Source organism: Gadus macrocephalus, chromosome 16 (genome assembly GCF_031168955.1).
Source record: "Gadus macrocephalus chromosome 16, ASM3116895v1".
NCBI lineage: Eukaryota > Metazoa > Chordata > Actinopteri > Gadiformes > Gadidae > Gadus > Gadus macrocephalus.
This window is the reverse complement of record NC_082397.1, coordinates 4,994,608-5,012,107: the sequence shown is the minus strand read 5'-3', so window position 1 is coordinate 5,012,107 and position 17,500 is coordinate 4,994,608. Positions and strand designations below refer to the sequence as shown.

The window sequence follows — 17,500 nt, the reverse complement described above, 5'->3', positions numbered from 1 at the left end:
GCGTTGATGCGCGACTGGGAGTGGCTGAAGGCGTCCAGGCCCTGGCGCTGGCCGCACGCCGAGCACTGGCAGAAGTAGTCGTGGGGGCGCTCGATGCGCGCGCCCCGCGCCAGCAGCACGTGCACGATCTCGTACTGGTGGCAGTGCGCCGCCAGGATGATGGGCGTGACGTCGTGGGAGAAGCGCGTGCCGTCCTCGTCGTAGGCGAAGAACTCGCCGTGCGTCTGGGCGTGGCCGGGGCTGTAGCTCAGCCGGCGCCCGTCGGCGAAGGCCCGGTGGCACAGGATGGCCTCCACGATGCGGACGTAGCCCTTGCTGACGGCGAGCAGCAGGGCGTCGCCGATGCGCTCCAGGTTGTCCCGCCTCAGCAGCAGCTTGGCCACCTCCAGGTGCTCGTTGGCCACCGCCAGCTGCAATGCATTCTGGCCCATGTAGTTCACGCAGTTGACGTCCAGGTGGGGCAGCTCCTCCAGCATGCGCCTCACCTCGGGGATGTTCCCGTACTCGGCCGCGTCCAGGAAGATCTCCTCTGTGACGGACAGGCTGCAGGAGTGGGCGCGGAAGAGGTAGCCGGGACCCCGCAACGCCTGCCTTCTGGGCTTAGCCATCACCTGCTGACGCATGGAGGGGGGGCCGCAAGCTGAGGGCCGCAGGTTGAGGACTGCAGACTTCGGGGAGGGGGAGGGGGGGGGCAAAGTGGGGGCCACAAGCTGGAGACCGCAACCTGGGGGCCGAAAAGTTACAGCCAGATTGGTATAGACGCCACACGTATCTATTGATCCAAACGTTTTTTGTGTGATAAAGGGCAGTCCAGCATACTGCTTCCTGTGCTCTGAACGACATCAACAGATGACAACCTCACTTACTCCTGTCTGGAACATAGCCAATAGGAAACAAATGAGAAACGTCCTCCTAAGGTGAGCCGAGCCAGTCAGGTGTGAAGGTAAATCAGACAATAGATAGCCCTACGTGAGAAAACGGACAGCTGGTTGGGCCAAATTATCACTCCCAGTGTGTGTGTGACGTGTGTGTGTTTGTCTTTCCATGTGTGTATGGAAAGACAAACATGTCTTTCCATGCGTGTGTGTTTTTGTTCATATGCTTTCCTGCAGTGTTTGTGTGTGTGTCTTTGTGTCTGTGTATGTTTCAACGTGTGAGTTGTTACCTCGTGTGTGTGTGTGTGTGTGTGTGTGTGTGTGTGTGTGTGTGTGTGTGTGTGTGTGTGTGTGTGTGTGTGTGTGTGTGTGTGTGTGTGTGTGTGTGTGTGTGTGTGTGTGTGTGTGTCACACACCACCCACGTCCTCGTCATCGGTTGTCACTCATATTCTGACCTACCGTTTCCTGTCAGCCTCTGGTGGTTTTTACAAGTAAAGCTTTGATTTTGTTTAGGCCGTACAATCCAATCTAATATTCCCTCGGTGCGGCAGTTGGTTGAAAATCACAAACTGTCACATCTGAGGATTTCACGGTGAGATATTTTTGGTAGATGGTCTGAAATCGCACAATTAGCAAATAGAGGATTAAGTGCACGCAAACACACTATTTTTCCCACATGGGTGTAGGTTTGAGGATAAAAAACGTCCCCACATTCAGTCATAGTTTGTGTTTATGAGATTTCCAGACGTAAGCAGGCAAAGCAAACTACAGAGGGCGGTTGGGGCTTAGTGGATAATTAATTTAATCCCATAAGGGCCGGTGAAGAGATTAACGGGAAACAGCCGTACTCCACTATCGGTCATGCCACACAGTGAGACAATATGTCACAGACTCGTTTTCTAAAGAAGAGGAAAAAGAAAGAATACAAAATACAATTTCCTGATGTCCTTGACAAAAACACAGGTAGTATATTAAATGCCAAAACAATGAAATACATATTCCTGAGATTGTTCAGATAGATTCATAAATTACCTGTTTGGGGAGGTTGTGCGGCTGTGAAAAGGATGCTGCTGTAGCCTACTAGATAAGCGCTCCTGAGATTTAAAATGATGAAACACAATAAAAGCCAGTTGTTAATTGATGTTTCTTCATGGAGGTGCAGCAACCACAAGCAACAAGCCACAACCACAAGCACACGTGTTGAACATAGTATGTTCTCATTCTACTGTCACTAATTGATTTAGGGTCAATTATGCAGGACCTCAGGTCTAATTAAAAGCGTACTGATCGCCATGTTTTTCCACTCTTGCCGTTTGAGGTGAACCGTATTGTTGTTTAGACCACGTGGTATTCCAATCCAAATCAGATCTATTACGATTCTACCCCCACTGCTGTGAGTATTACAAAGTTGAATGGTCGTCCCTTGCATCTAGAACAAATATGCATGTCTGTGATTTTATATTAGGATCATTATTTATTTTGCCAAAATCAAACAGCTTAAACCCCATTTGAATTCACATAACACTAAATCAACGGATGACCTCAGACAAAAACAGAACCAGGGAAGACTGGTGGTTATAATGGCTATAGTATGCGCCTTATCCCTGGAATGAGCTACAGCAGATCTGAAACTTTAAATAATCAGTGTTTTTATTGATGTTTCTTAATCTCAATAATTTTCCTGCTGAAGTGTTCGGTGGTCCTATATGTAATTGTTTCAGTACTCCCTGCAAAATAGATAAGATGATCTGAATGAGGTAAAATAAAGGTTATTCTAACCCTGTTTTCTTATTAATCCATTTGAAACCAGCATAATATATCACGCTTATATGTACAAATAGGTTCAACATTTGACCTAATCCATTGTTACAATCAAACATACAATATTAATATTCTTGATTCACTCACCTCAAAGGCAATGTCTTGCTCGATCCGCACCGGACGCTTGGTCAAGTGTGTGTGTGTGTGTGTGTGTGTGTGTGTGTGTGTGTGTGTGTGTGTGTGTGTGTGTGTGTGTGTGTGTGTGTGTGTGTGTGTGTGTGTGTGTGTGTGTGTGTGTGTGTGTGTGTGTGTGTGTGTGTGTGTGTGTGTGTGAGAGTGTGATTCTTCAGTAATGTCACTCTCCAAAACTATGCAGGACCATCATCGTTACGCACATCCAAGCAGCATCCGTCGAGCGCAACAGCAGCAGAGCATTGTGCTCCATCGCAGCGGTGTTCAGGTACCAGTGTGCACAGCCCCTGTCCTGCCGTCGGTCTGAGGAGAGGACGACAGAAGTTCGGTCCACCGCTGCGGGATCTCTGCCGCCCCAGATGTGCGACAGTACTTCCACCTGACATTAGAAAGCTCGTCTGAAAATAGACGGGAGAGACAGGTAAATCCCCGTCCCGTCTATTTATGGACAATAATGAAAAAGCACGTTGTCCTAAATCCGCTTAACCTTGTTCCAAACGCACCGCCGCTCACTTGGAATTAAACACTGATCAATGGGCCCACGTTAGGAGATATTAAAAATGATGTATCGTCTAAATGAATATTGCTGTTCCTCGTTCGTCTTTGGGGAAACCGTCCGGTCGTTCAGGCTAATAATAACGTAGCGGTGGCTAATTTATCCGGCAGCTACCCGTCTAGGATCCTCATTTTGTGAAATCCGCGCCGCCTACCGGCTGCAAGGCGGCAGCGCACCTTCAGCGCGCTGCTCGCGTTGCCAAGGAAGCGCGTCCTCTGTTGCCATCATCATGGCGGGGCGGGACGAACAGAGGTGACAGCGACTCGGAGAAGTGACACAATGTCCATTTAGTGACATTTTTCGTGTGCCTTGTACGATCCAATAGACTCAATGACGCTTCCAACGCCGATCTGCAGGTATTCCCTGCGTCCACCGCTTGTGTGAGGGACGCCGCAGGCGCCAGCAGGCCCACCGCTCGTCTCCGCCTCTCCGGTGGAGGACGCCGGATCTTCTTTTTTAAAAATTCTAACAACAAAACAAAGGCCTCTGCTCTCCTGTCATGCAAGTTCTGAAGGACAACTTCTTCTACCACTCGTATCCGCTTCATGAACGAGTTATGTTGGTTTATGTTGCTGTTGGTTGTTGTTGTTGTTTTTGTGAGTGCTTGTGTGTAGTTGGCGATGTGTGTAAAACCGTGGGGCTCCTTAACGATGTGCTGTCAGTAACGCAAGGCTAGGGGCCGATGGGGGCCCGGAGGACGAGAAGCTTCTCCTGCAGGAGGAGCAGAAGTTGTGTCGAGCCAGAGCCCGCAAATTCTCCCATGAAACCAATCGACGCAGAAAGTAGGTTTCACTCTATATGGGATGAGTCTGGCATAATGACAATTGTTATTCAAAAAAGTATAATGATGAGGAGGATATAGGCCGCCCTAATCCTTTATATTTATTTTATAAATCAATCGATTTAATTTTTGGAAAAGTGTAACGCATAAGGTGATTTGGTTTGCCATAATGGTGAGGTTTGGTTTATATGTAGCCTATAATCCTGTCAGATATTCAATATCAATATTTACTTTGGCTGTTGAATATCTGAAATCGATATTGGCTTTGATAGGCGATTGAACGCAATATGCTAATGATGCTAACCTGTTGTCGGTATAAAAAAAATAAGATGCTAAAGGTGGTAACTCTTATTAAGTGAAAATATAGGCTAAAGATTTAAACTTGTATGAAGTGAAAATGTGCTAAAGATGTTCCCCTGCACTAGGCCGAAGTGAAAATATGCGGCATCTGCTTATCTAAGTGAATGCTGTAAGTTATTAATGCTCCGGTTGATACCGCACCTGAAGGATTGGACTCGGATTTCTGGCCTAGCACTCGCTTCTAGGCCTTTAGTCCCTTAACTAACCCCTAATAACGCTCATCACTTCATATCCATCACCCCGTCTTATCTCTCTTGTCTCTCTCTTTCTATGTCTCTCTCCATCTAACTCTCCAGTTACGTTCAGTTAAAAGTTTTTTTGGCAAGGGGGACAAACATCTACGTTTCCACAGCAAGTCAATAGCATATAAATAGTGATAATATAACTAAGCCTTGATAACGGTACAATTATATTTGTTATGTTTGCAGTTAAAAATAGTCACTTGTTGACCATGTATTGTGAAAGCAATCAAATAATATAACTAATAAATAATGCCATATGCACAAAAAAAGATTTGTTTCTTCTTTGAAGTGTGGAAATAGGAGGAAAAAAGTAATTTTGCAAAGAACATTCTAATCATCTCTTCTCCCACTCTCTGTGTGTGTGTGTCTCTCTCTCTCTCTCTCTCTCCCTCTCCCTCCCTCTCTCTCTCTCTCTCTCTCTCTCTCTCCCTCTCTCCCTCTCCCTCTCCCTCTCCCTCTCCCTTTCTCCCTCTCCCTCTCCCTCTCTCTCTCTCTCTCTCTCTCTCTCTCTCTCTGTCCCAGGGCGTTGGAGGAGAGGCAGAAGCAGTGGCGGCTGCAGGAGGAGCGTCTCAGGGACGCCATCTTGCAGCAGCGACATCATAAGGTGCAGGAGGCCACCGAGAGGTTCCAGAGGGCCCACCTCCCCCCGTCCCAGAGGAGGACCTACCTCCCCCTTGGTCAGTGTTACTCCCCCCTAGGTCCTAACCCCCCTGGCTCAGTCACACCTCACCCTGGGTCCGTCGTCCCTCCCTCCCTCCCTCCCTCCTGGGTTAGTGTAGCGTTATAGTGAAAGGCGTTCCGGGGTAAACATTCTGCTAATGTCGGAGGAGGCCTGACCTCCTGTGGTCACTAAAGTTCCCATGGACTATTGGGTGCTACCCACAGTTTCCTGGCCAAATTCCCTAACCTGGCTCTGGTCCCGACGCGGCCACCTCATCGTCCTGCGGTCTCCAGTTACGTGTTACACTCCTCAGCCGTCCCGTGAGCGCTGAGCGCTCTGACGCAGACTGGCGGGGAAAGCATCACCTAGGTGGGTGCGAGGATGAGGCATCACCTCTCCCCCAACACTTATTATGTAAAGCGATGTGGGGGTCTCACTGAGGGCTATAGCAATGCAATTCACTATTAGTATTATTTAAACAGACCTCGTCCCGAATGCCTTGAGAATGCTCTCACCGCCACCAAAACCGCTGAAGTCATTTGGTTCAGTGATTGGGAGCGTTTGCCGTCTTCCAATCTCTCGGGTCGCCGGTTTGAGTCCCCGGTGCGTAAAATCGGTGTCACATTGGAGGCTTGGCCCCGATTGGAAGCAAGGGCTAGGAAGGGGAGTGAAACTGAGAGACAGACGTTCTCCAGGGTCCACCTCCACCACAGCGCCTTAAGAACGCTCCCTCGTGACGTAACAGAGCATAACATCAGTATTGGAGTCAAAAGAAACAGCTGCATGTAATACAAATAAAAACATCTTGATTAGAACGCAGAGAAGCTATAGGAATCAGAAAAAAAATTTGCACTAATTTGTAATAATTTGTACTATTATTAGCAGTAGAAGTAAATTTCATACTAGGATTTGCATCCCAACAAAGCAAAATGTTGTGACTTGTGTTTAGGATTGCAAATCCCATCCCAAGTGCTATAACAGAGAGGTCCAGGAGGGAGTCAATGAGCCGACGTGTTGTTCTGGTGTTTCAGGCCTGTGGAGGACCCGGCCCAACATGGAGGAAGCTCTGCACCAGATCCAGTACAGCAGCGGCTCCTTCGGCTGTCAGTCTGCCCCGGTGGCCAGCGACAGGTGACACACAGAGGGACAAGCACACAGACATACGGACATAGTAGAGACCTTTTAGTCTACGTAAATTAATGAATACAACGCTCAATAATCTATTTTTCCCTTGCGGAAAAGTCAGCGAAGTTAGTTTGCCTGGCTGGGGCTCGCTACCATGTGGTGTCTTATGTCTCTACTTGGAGACGGTTATGCTGACGTGCTTTTATTATATTTAAAACGTGCCAGCATTTTGCATTGTGCTCATCTGTGACAGTCACACAGAGACTTCACATGCTTTATGTGAGATAGTGAGACACAAGATACTTTTTAAAAGTCAATCTGTAAATGTTTATTTAAAAGATCAACATGACCATTCCCCTTTGCCCTGTAATAGATCATCCATCTCTTGAAGAAAAATCGACAATAATATATATAATAATAATGAATAAAAATGATGTATTAATAATCCAATATATTAACTGAAGTGATAGTAGCAGGTGACTTGAACATGGATCTGGATGTCTTGTTCTTCCCCAGGAGCTACACCCCCTCCCTGAAGCCCACCGCTGGGACGACCTCGCGCTCCCAACGCGGGCTCTCCGCTGTGGAGGCCTACAGCAAGCTGCTCCTGGAACCCCGCAAGCACCTCCTCAAGAGCCACCAGCACCTCCTCCACAAACCCCCCCCGGAGGCCAAGCAGGAGCAGGGGGAGGAGCAGGCGGGCCAGGGGGGTGTCAGCGCGTCGGTAAGTGTCAGCCTACAGTACTACGTTGATGTGGGGTCCGTAATAGATGGAAGGGCTAATCGGATCTGCCCTGTTTTCAATTGTACAAATTTGTGCAAAGGTATTGTTTTGTTAATTGATTCCCTTTTTTCAATGTTGTCGATCGGATTTACAGTGACAAAAAATATAAATGTGTATAACTTAAAAATACATATTATTACATCTTAAGGACTAGATCGACAGTAAATATGAATACAAGTATAAATAAAGTTATGAATTGTCTTTCGTTTTATGCTGACCTAAATTACAGTTACACATGTTGGCCAGCAGGGGGCGCCAGAACAAAGCGCTAGCATAGATATACTACAATATCCAACAGCTCTCTCTCTCTCTCTCTCTCTCTCCCTCTCCCTCTCCCTCTCCCTCTCCCTCTCCCTCTCCCTCTCCCTCTCCCTCTCCCTCTCCCTCTCTCTCTCTCTCTCTCTCTCTCTCTCTCTCTCTCTCTCTCTCTCTCTCTCTCTCTCTCTCACTGTCCTTCTGTCGTTCTTTATCTCTCCCTTTGTCGTTTTAACAATTGTTGCATCCAGAGCGACAGACACGTCGGTCCGTAACCCATAGGGTGTCTGTCTGTCAGATTAGACTACTCTGCTCAACACCCCAGTGCCCGTGGTAATAGTTCAGAATGCAGAGCAACCGCCTATCTGCACATATATCATAAATACGTGTAGCAGTGGAACATTTTAATGATGTGTGTTTTAATAAGGCACCGAAGGGAGGTCTTCTGTAGTCCCAGCCTTGAACTTGCCTGTCAGGATCTTCCTGAGTCTCACCAGAGCAAACAAGACCCCCTTCTAGAGAGAGAGACCATTAACACTGGCTCGCTTTAGCTTCTCTCTTTCTCTCCCTCTTTCTCCCTCTATTTCTCTCTCTGTCTCTCTCTCTCTCTGTCTTCCCCTCTCTCCACTATCTCTCCCTTTACTTTTCTCTTTCTATCTCTATTTACTCACTCTTTCCATCTATCTTTCTTTCTCTCGCTCCCACTCTATTTCCCGCTGTCTCTTTTTCCATCTGTCTATCTTCCCTTTCTGTGTGTATGTGTGTGTGTGTCTGTGTTCTTGTGTCTGTGTGTGTTTATAAGAGAGACAGTGAGCACTCTCTCGGAGACACACAATTATGTTTTTAAGACATGGCACATGCAATTATACATTATATGGGTGATATATATATGGCACAGTCCTATAGTATATATTATACATATGACATATATAGAATATCTAATTGGAGCTTAGTCATTTTTATCGCAGAGTTGGCGATAGCAAAGCTCTCCGCTGTGCTTGCCTGGAAAATCGTAAATCGTTTTACAATTTTACGATTTGAGAGTGAATTATGGTCCCTATAAATCTTGTGCTTCATCATCGTTCATTTATCGTGAAACGCATCGTCTTATTTGTTGTATTAATATACTCTGTATACTCTTGTATGTATCATAATTTATCCTATCATCTGCTGAACTATCGTCTCAGCAACGTATGCACGACACCAACTGCTCCGGGAGCCTGTCGAGTTTGGACAGCCTGGAGAACGAGGACCTCGACCGCCCCTCCCCGTCGGCCCAGAGTCGGGGACCGTGGGCGGCCTCCTTCTCGCTGGACCCCAAGGGCGATCAGGCAGCCGCGCGACCAATCCAAAATGGCGGCAGCCCGCGTCACAGCGGCAGGTCCGGCGAGACGCTCGGCAGGGCGGAGGACGGCCGTTCTTACGTCGGCGTGCAGGAAGGGTCCTCTAACCATAGAGAGGCCACGCCCCCTCCCGGACGCTGCGCCCTCTTATCGCTGTGCGAAACCATCGCCGCCGCGGAGAGCCAGCGCAGCGAGGACGACGTCACCACGGTAACCACCAACAACGCCGCCGCCGCCGACTGGATGCCCGATAGTTACTTTTTGGAACGGGAGGAACGGTCTGACCTCGGTCCCCGCGGCGACCGCGACGCCGCGTCCAAACCTCCCTTAGCGACGCATCTCTTTTTTCCCGCCGAAAAGCTCACAAAGTCCCATGAGGCGCCGCGCGAGCCGATCTGTGAGCCCGACGACGACGACGGGAAGTCTCACGCCACCAACCGACAAGCAGTGAGCGGCAACGGCAGCCGCGTGCTCGAGGAGAACAGCTCACTTCAGGACCTCATTGCCAACCTAAACACGTTCTCCAACGACTGGACCAGGGCGGAGAGCTTCAAGGACACCCGGACCCTGCAGCAGGAGAGCTCATCTCAACTCCTGCTGGACGTGTCCAGACACCAGGGAGCCCCTAACACCGCTAACAGAGCTAACACCGCTAACAGAGCTAACACCGCTAACAGAGCTAACAACGTCAACGGCGCCGACAGTGCTAGCGCCGCCGACACCACTAACGACGCTAACAGCGTGAACAGCGCGAACAACGCTATCAACGCTAACACCGCTGGGATCTCGTTCCAAGCGGACGCCAGCGCGTCGCACCAGGTTCGGTTTGTCAAAGGGATCCTCAAGAAGCAGTCCAAGTACTCCCCGCCCCCCCGAAGCCCCTCGGGCGGCCTGGGGAAGCTGGTTTTTGCCAAACAGGTGGCAAAGTCGATCCGGGACAGCATGGAGCTGGCGAGGGGGAGGTGCAGGACCCAAGAGGGCGTGGCCGCCCAGGCGGTGAGGAAGAAGATCCGCTGGCTGGACGAGGCGGACCGATTGCCCCAGAACTACGACAACGCCACCGCCAACGCCACCGCCACGCGGAGACAGGAACAGACCGCGGACACTCCCGGTCCCCAGGACCACGGCGGGTTCTACGCCAGGCCCCCGGACCTCCAGAGGGGCCCCTGCCCTGCGGCCGCCCCGGGCCCCTCCTCAGTCTCGGAGGCGGATCTCACCAGGCTGGCGTGGGCCGACGCAGGGGTGCAGGTCGGCGTGCGGGAGGTCAGGGGGGCCCCGCGGGGACAGAACCCCCCCGCGCGGCCGGCCGGCTCCCGGGCCCCCCGGAGGGACCGCCCCGGCGGCAGGGCCCCAGTGGCTCCCGCCGCGCGGCGGGTCAGGAAGGGCTCGCTGATGCGGCCCCAGTCGGCCGCGGAGGCCGGCTGGGCCGGGCGGGCCCCGGGGAGGGTGCTGGTGCCACGCCCGCCGTCCAGGGCCGAGGAGGCGGCGGCGGCGGCGCGGGGCCCCGGCCGGACGCCCTACGGTGCGGAGCGGACCTTTAAGCCCGCGCCCCCCATCGGGGACCAGGCCCCCGGGGGCCCCGGCAGGAACGGCGACGGCGTCGGCGAGCTCAGGTTCTCCCCTCGCACACACGTCACGATCCGAGTGGAAGGGGACGTCCTGGTCACGCCCCTCCTGCCCTCCTATAGGTTCTCCTTCGCCGAGGGCCCGCTCCCACAGAACCTCCAGCAGGGGCCCAGGGCCGGCTCTGCGAGGAGGGCCGCGGGGGGCCCGGAGAGGGGGCTGGGGTTACACTGTACCCCCACGGACGAGGAGATCTCCAGGCTCTGGCACGGGGTGCGCAGTGCCTTGGCCACCAGGGAAGGTAATGTCGGTCTGCTATGCGGACAACCTATACGTACATTTTGCTGTATTTTTTGTAGCTTTTAAAAATGAATCAATCCAAAACCTAGGTGATGTAGTCGGAAGTCTTTTGACATCTAGTCTTTGGAACGGAGCGTGTATTTCGTAGGGCTGAGCTAAGCCCTCTGACGGCACCGTGACGGCGAATATTTTTAGCAGCACATTTAGGTCAAATATATATGCTGCAATAAAGTTCCATTAAGCATTCAGCCCGCGATGTTTAAATGGTTTTTCAGCTGTAGGTCAGAGCAAACACTGATTCCCGAAAACGTTTTCCAGCGTTGTCTCCACCTCATTATTATCACGAGGAAGCATTACATCCTAAATATATGCACGGTAACTGGTTTGTTTCCTTTCCCGGAACTTGATAGTAGTGATAAGAAAAACAAATACGAAGATGAGCATGTTCTTGTTGAGATTGTATCCGGAGGGGAGTGAAAGCGAAGCCATGTTATTGGCTGCACTGCTTATCTACACCTAAGGGGATGTTGGGGGCTCCAAGCCAGGACCTTTTTGGGGGAGAGAAGCACCCCAGCCACCAGCCGCGCTAGACCGTCCTGACCCTCTCAATAGCAGCACTCAGGCAGTGGCTCACACAGACACATCTGCTCACAAATGGATCACACATCACGTCCGTCTTAAGCTGTTGTTCTTGTTGTGACTGGATTTAGATGCAGAGTGCGTCAGTAATCCCCAGGGAAATAAACGGTTTCCGTAACAATTGCTCGGCTCAAGACAGGAAAACAATCCTAAAAATAGAGATTTAATCACAATTTTAACGATAAACGGGGGAAGACACTAAATACAATATGCAACATTGAAAAGCATGCATATTGTGGCAACAATGTAGCCACAATATATATACATCAAATGCTTGGATATCACACATTGAGAACCTGATGTAAACATTGTCTCTGGGGGTGCAGCGGCCAGGGACCAGGCGAAGCGGCAGAACCTGGAGGCCTCTGGGGGAGCAGTAGCACTGGGGCTCAGGCAGGCGGCGGTGAGGCCAGGCAGACAGGCCCCTGGCGTGGGGAACAGACGGCTTCCTCCACCTCCACCTCCACCTCCTTCTCCTCCTCCTCCCTCGCAGGTACGTGCACGCTCGCGTGGCGCCCTGCAGCCATGCGTGGCCGGCAGCAGCAGCAGCTCTTCCCTTTCACAGAACAAAACAGGGTGTGTTGGAACTCGTCGAATGGGTTTCTGTGGGCCTCTCTCTCTCTCTCTCTCTCTCTCTCTCTCTCTCTCTCTCTCTCTCTCTCTCTCTCTCTCTCTCTCTGTCCCTCTCTCTCTCTCTGTCCCTCTCTCTCTCTCTCTCTCCCTGTCTCTCTCTCTCCCTCTCCCTCTCTCTCTCTGCCTGGTGCTGCAGCAGTCAGCAGGAGATGCAGAACAGCTACAGCTGCTGCTGCTGCTGCTGCTGCTATTGCTGCTGCAAGACCTGGCCGTCCGGATGGACTAGAGGCACCTGTATTCTGCCCATGAGTCACCAGTTATCTGACTGTGTGCGTGTGTGTGTGTGTGTGCCTGCTTGCATGCGAGAGAGTGAGTGAGTGAGTGAGTGAGTGAGTGAGAATGTGTGTGTGTTTGTGTGTGTGTAAGAAAGAGAGTGTGTGAGGCTTGAACGTGATATGCGTCATGCAAGTATATATGCCTGTGTGTTTGCAAGTGTGTGCGTGCTTGTGTGTGTGTGTGTGTGAGAGAGGAAGGGAGATAAAGAAAAAGAAAGAGGGAGTGAGGTTGTGTGTGTGTGAGAGAGAGAACGGGGGAGGGGGGGGGGGGGGTTGATTGTGTGTGAGTGTGAGTGATATCCTGTCTCGGTCTTCCTCGTGGGATATTATTCATTTATTTTCATTTTAATCTTTCAGTCCTTGAAACCGTCCAAGGAGCTTGTCGCGTCCTTCCTCTATAACCGGGATGTGTGGCCTACAGATGAAGGTATAATGTGTAAAGTGTGTGAACATAACACGCACACACACACACACACACACACACACACACACACACACACACACACACACACACACACACACACACACACACACGCACACACACACACGCACATGCACATCAAAAAGCTGAACAAATCCTAATTATCCTTCACACTACTAGTGACTAAGGACTGCTAACTAACCCAAAGACAAGACACTGCTTAGTAACCAACCCGCATACCCATCTGTGAACGCACCTCCAGCACTATCTGTCAAGGGGATAACGTGCGGAAGAGAGGTCAAAGTTAACTAGATGTCACCTTCATCCAGTAAATAGGACGATATGCTGGTACAATAGATGATAGCGTTGCATTACATCAACAAATTGCACATCGTTCCACATCCTTTGTCCTTCCCCTGAACCGTGGAATGAGGTCGTCTTTCTTGAGTGAACACTGTCAATTTAAGGTCTGATTCATTTGTACAGCTCCTTCATCATGATTACACTCTCAAAGGGCTTCCAAGGATCACATTATCTATTCATTCCAAATATCACCAAAATATATATTTTTTGCCCATATTTTAACGGTGAGGTTAGATATCTATTTTACAAGAGCGACTTGACCAAGAAGGGAAGCAGCACATGAAGTTAAAACACTGCAATAAATAGTACCGAATACCGATATTAGTATATGACAACCCCGAACCCTGAGCGCTTTTAAGGACAAACTCCCCAAAGACCCAGAGAGGGAAGGAACCCGTAGAAGGACCACAGTTTAGGGTGAATTGGATAGTCGGAAGGGAGGGCAATAGATGCCAACAATATGCCATGCCTTCATGTCTCGTCTGTTTCCTTTGATCATTAGCATGCTGGAAGACGGAAAGGCAATGAGCAATATGAGAATAGCAAATCACCCCCCCTGTTTTGCATTGGCAACGACGATGTTTGGTGGGTCCTGGGCCAACAGAACCACCACAGATTAGGCGGTTCACAGTTTGGGAAGCCCTCATCGTGTTTTTTTCAATGCATTTCGTCCTCCTCTTGTTATCTCTGCTGCCAGGTGCTGAATCTCCCACAACAGAACAACATCACGCCAAGGTCGCGGGCTCCATGGCAACCACCCAAACATGGAGATCACCACTCCCAGGTGGGGCCCCTCATAGCTCCTCGTCGACGACCCTCTCTCTTGAGGAGCAGAGGATCCTGCAGTCCTTGGACCGACTTAACCTCCAGCTCCACTGTAAGACACTCTGCAACACTGGCTCACTTTTAATCCTACTTTAGTCACGGAGCAGGTGACTTTACCCCGAGCAACAGACGGTGAATTCAAACGTTTATCTTGAAGGAGCAGCGAAGCGCTTAAGCTATAACTATGGGTTTAAGGTAGAGTTATGCTCGGACATTTACGCAACGCAAAGTTGCTTTCGACGCAGTCGTGAACCTGTTTTGGTTCTGCGTCAGGGTTTGACGTCGGGTTTGGCGGACCAATCCCACCCAGCCTGCTACGTCGCCTTGACGCAAGGTTGCAGTTTTTTTTGGAGGCGCACGTCAGGCCCCTGAGGAGGACGCAAGGCGGGTCCGTCAGGACGGGACGGGTCGGTAAGGCCCCTTACGTTGCGTCGACGTCAAACCGTAACTCTACCTCTAGGCTGCGGTGCCGGGGGAAATCGAACCCGGTGCCTTTCCGGCCGCGGCACTATCCTTCCCAATGCGTCCTGTATCAGGGTGTTCGATAACAGCCTCGAAATAATTGATCTTGAAAATCTTTAGAGTTAATTAACAAATAATGACAGCAAATGGCGCTGCTTATTAATGTTCATAAACTATGCAGTATGGAAGAAATTCAATGTGCTTTCCTTAACACTGCTGGATCGACCTGCTTGCCCTGCTGTGCAGGCATTGAGGAGCAGGAAGAGGCAGATCCCAGGGGGCCGATGGCGCTCAACATGGCGGCAGTAAGTATGAGGACTTGAGGGGAAACCACGACAGCCTCCAAACATATTAATTCATTCATCCATTCACCCGCTTTTCGATGACATCCCCTGTTTGTTTCCCTCTGCTCTTTCTCCTCCTCCTCCACCCCGCGTCTGGGATACAGATCAGGGATCAAGGCAAGGCCTTGACCAATCACAAACAGACCCTGTATTCTGTGAACGGCCACACCCACAACCAGAGGCGGTTCTGATGTTGGGGGAGAGAGGTCCGGGATTGGGATCCTGGTCGATTCTTTCTATATATCCTACCATGGGCCTTCTCTCCGACGCCCCCTCCTTCAGTCTGTCCCTTCTCTCCTTACTCACCAAGCACTTTACGACCAACCAGTCCTTGCTCCGAGCAGTTCAGGGCAAAGCCTGTCTCCAAAGAACTGACCGCTGTTCTATGATGTATTTTTTTCTTTCTGTGAGGAACCTGGATCTCAGATCTGGTTCTTCACACGCTACGGAGGAAGCTATGTGCTTCCTCCGTAGCACATAGCTGAACAACAACTCCTCACAAACAAGAATAAATTATTCATGATTTCATTCTAGTTATTTTTCATATTAAGTGCATAGAGATATAAGATCTGGCTATGAATGCATCTACCTATTTTAGATGTGTCATTTCGTTGTTCCGTTTTGCTTAAAGCAGATGGGAAATATTAATCAATAATTGATATTAATCTTAACGTTATCTAAACGCGAGTGAGACCTCAGGATACCTGAAGTGTGTGTGAGTTTTCCATGCTGTAACGTGTGGATGCCATTAAAACTGATAGCGGGTGTGTAAAAGCAATCTGGGTTTCGTATAGTTTGAGATCTTTATCTTAACCCTCAGTAATGTTAATTACCGGAGCGTTAGACTGCCTCTTTGGTTCACTTAGTGCATCTAGTTTACAGGAAGATCATTTCTATTTTTATAAATATGTCTATATTAAAATATATATATAATATAACATGTAGCTTCTTCATGCTTTATACATCTTGAATAAATACGGTGAACACTTTTTACGTTATATTATTTATTTCCTTGTGGTCGATGTCCGAAGTTCTTCCGAGTAATGAAACCTCTGATGTAATCCGGATTCACCCATGTGGTTTTTAGTGAGTCGATCCCTCGGAGCAGGTCAACCATTAAGTAATCATGACTTTAAAACCTAATATAATGATAATGGGAAAACACAAGAGCACCTACTTAAGCATAATGATATGGCGTCGTAAAGACGACCGGACCATCCGGTTGGCCCAGAGCTCTGGTGACTCAGGTGACATTAAGTGTTTTATGGCAGCGTGAAGGTGTCGCAAGGTGTACTTGCTTGTTTGTTTCGATGGCCTTGCGTACAGGCGTGCGATAGGGGACAGAAGAAAGGAAGGGGGGGATGAGGGAGGGAGGAGGTAGAGGGTGGATTGTCCTTCTGAACCCATAGACTCAACCTACTGGATGGACCAGCTGGCAGCCTTCAGCCTCTTCCTCCCGAAACCACATCAACTGAAGGTTTCTCCGTGTCAACGCCCAACCGCGCTTGCCTTCGCCCTCCTATCAAGGAAGAGACAAGTCTCTGGCGACATGCATGTGATGTGAGGGAGATTGCCTTGTCTTTTTATGCAAAGCAGGTTCATGGGGATAGCCCCCTCCCCTCAAAAAGACCATTGATAGATTGGTGTACACAGGCGGGAATCACATTTTAACCCGGTTTAAAAGACAATCGACACATTGCAAAAAAGATCTATAAAAACACTACAAGGCCATGACAAATACAAGTATAGGAAGGTTAAGATTAGGCAGTGTGCAGACAAACATTTCCTAAAAAGCTGCGGCACAAAAAGTTTTGAGTCCTGATGTTAGTTATCCCAAGTCTTCAACAAAATGTAATCAAAAGAATAGTAAAATAGGTAGTTTTGTTTATTTTTCTACGGAACCAGATCAAGAAGCAGTAACCTGATTTACTTGATTTGCTTTCTGGTCCTCCTGCACAAGAGGAAGGAATAAAACAAATAAAGAGGTGTGTGTGTGTTAGTATGCGTGGGTGGTTGTGCGTGTTAATGCATGGGTGTGTGTATATGTATGTGAGAAATTATGTGTGCATGTGTGAGCGTATATGTGTGTGCGTTTACATAAATGTTTGTGTGTGTATGTGTGTTAGCGTGTGAGTACATTTGTGCGTGTGTGTGCGACCTGTGTTTTCCCGAGAATAGAAAGCGGGAATCACGTGAAGCTCCTGTCAAATGCGCCCCCTCCAGCAGCCTTCACCTGGGAGGGGTGGGACCCAGGAGGAAGAGGAGGGTGAGGGGAGGGGGGGGGGAGTCACTGCGACCCACCCTCCCCCTGGCGTGCCTGGGTCTGCCCTGCCGACAGCCTGCCAGGACCCGTCCCAGGAGGAGGAGGAGGAGGAGGTGATGAAGGTGAGAGTAAGAGTTGAAGGAGGAGGCGGAAGAGCTTGAGGTGTGGGTGAAGAAAAAGGAGGAGGAGGAGGAGGTGGGGGATGACCTATGAGGTGGAGGTAGAGAAGAGGGAGGAGGATCTCTTTACACTGTCAGAAGTACAACATGACTTTTCTGTGTAACTACAGGTTTTGAGGGAGGGGGGGGGGGGGGGGGGGGTGGATGACAAGCTGCAGCGGGGGTAAGGTAGGCCAGGTAGGTTTGGGTTGGGGGTGTGTAGCCTGTGCATATTTGAGGGATGGAGTAAGACGCCCGTGCTCTCCTGTCTGCATGTGGTATCAGCAGCCACTTGCACAACATTTAAAGTCATGGCTT

General features: G+C 49.8%; 2 protein-coding genes and 1 long non-coding RNA gene across 3 annotated transcripts in view; 1 reads left to right on the top strand and 2 right to left on the bottom strand.

The window, feature by feature from the left end:
- trpc6b (transient receptor potential cation channel, subfamily C, member 6b) overlaps window positions 1-2,258 on the bottom strand; it is a 13,694-nt gene extending 11,436 nt beyond the window's left edge. Inside the window, exons 1-2 of the mRNA XM_060074941.1 lie at window positions 1,909-2,258; window positions 1-724 (exon numbers count right to left, since the gene is read on the bottom strand). The exon at window positions 1-724 is cut by the window's left edge and continues 118 nt beyond it. Coding sequence (XP_059930924.1) covers window positions 1-623 — 623 coding nt within the window. The 5' untranslated portion in view covers window positions 624-724; window positions 1,909-2,258. The remainder of the gene's footprint in view (window positions 725-1,908) is intronic.
- A 576-nt stretch (window positions 2,259-2,834) lies between these two features.
- LOC132474738 (uncharacterized) lies at window positions 2,835-3,455 on the bottom strand. The gene is made up of 2 exons (XR_009529711.1): window positions 3,317-3,455; window positions 2,835-3,227 (listed from the first exon to the last, which is right to left on the bottom strand). It is a non-coding gene; the product is annotated as an uncharacterized LOC132474738 (long non-coding RNA).
- A 146-nt stretch (window positions 3,456-3,601) lies between these two features.
- On the top strand, window positions 3,602-16,243 carry cep126 (centrosomal protein 126). The gene is made up of 11 exons (XM_060075595.1): window positions 3,602-3,919; window positions 4,048-4,167; window positions 5,291-5,445; window positions 6,461-6,560; window positions 7,071-7,278; window positions 8,781-10,800; window positions 11,765-11,931; window positions 12,704-12,773; window positions 13,828-14,007; window positions 14,664-14,722; window positions 14,866-16,243. The coding sequence occupies exons 1-11, from the start codon at window positions 3,885-3,887 to the stop codon at window positions 14,950-14,952; spliced, it is 3,201 nt and encodes a 1,066-aa protein (XP_059931578.1). The 5' UTR covers window positions 3,602-3,884; the 3' UTR covers window positions 14,953-16,243.
- The last annotated feature ends 1,257 nt before the right edge of the window (window positions 16,244-17,500 follow it).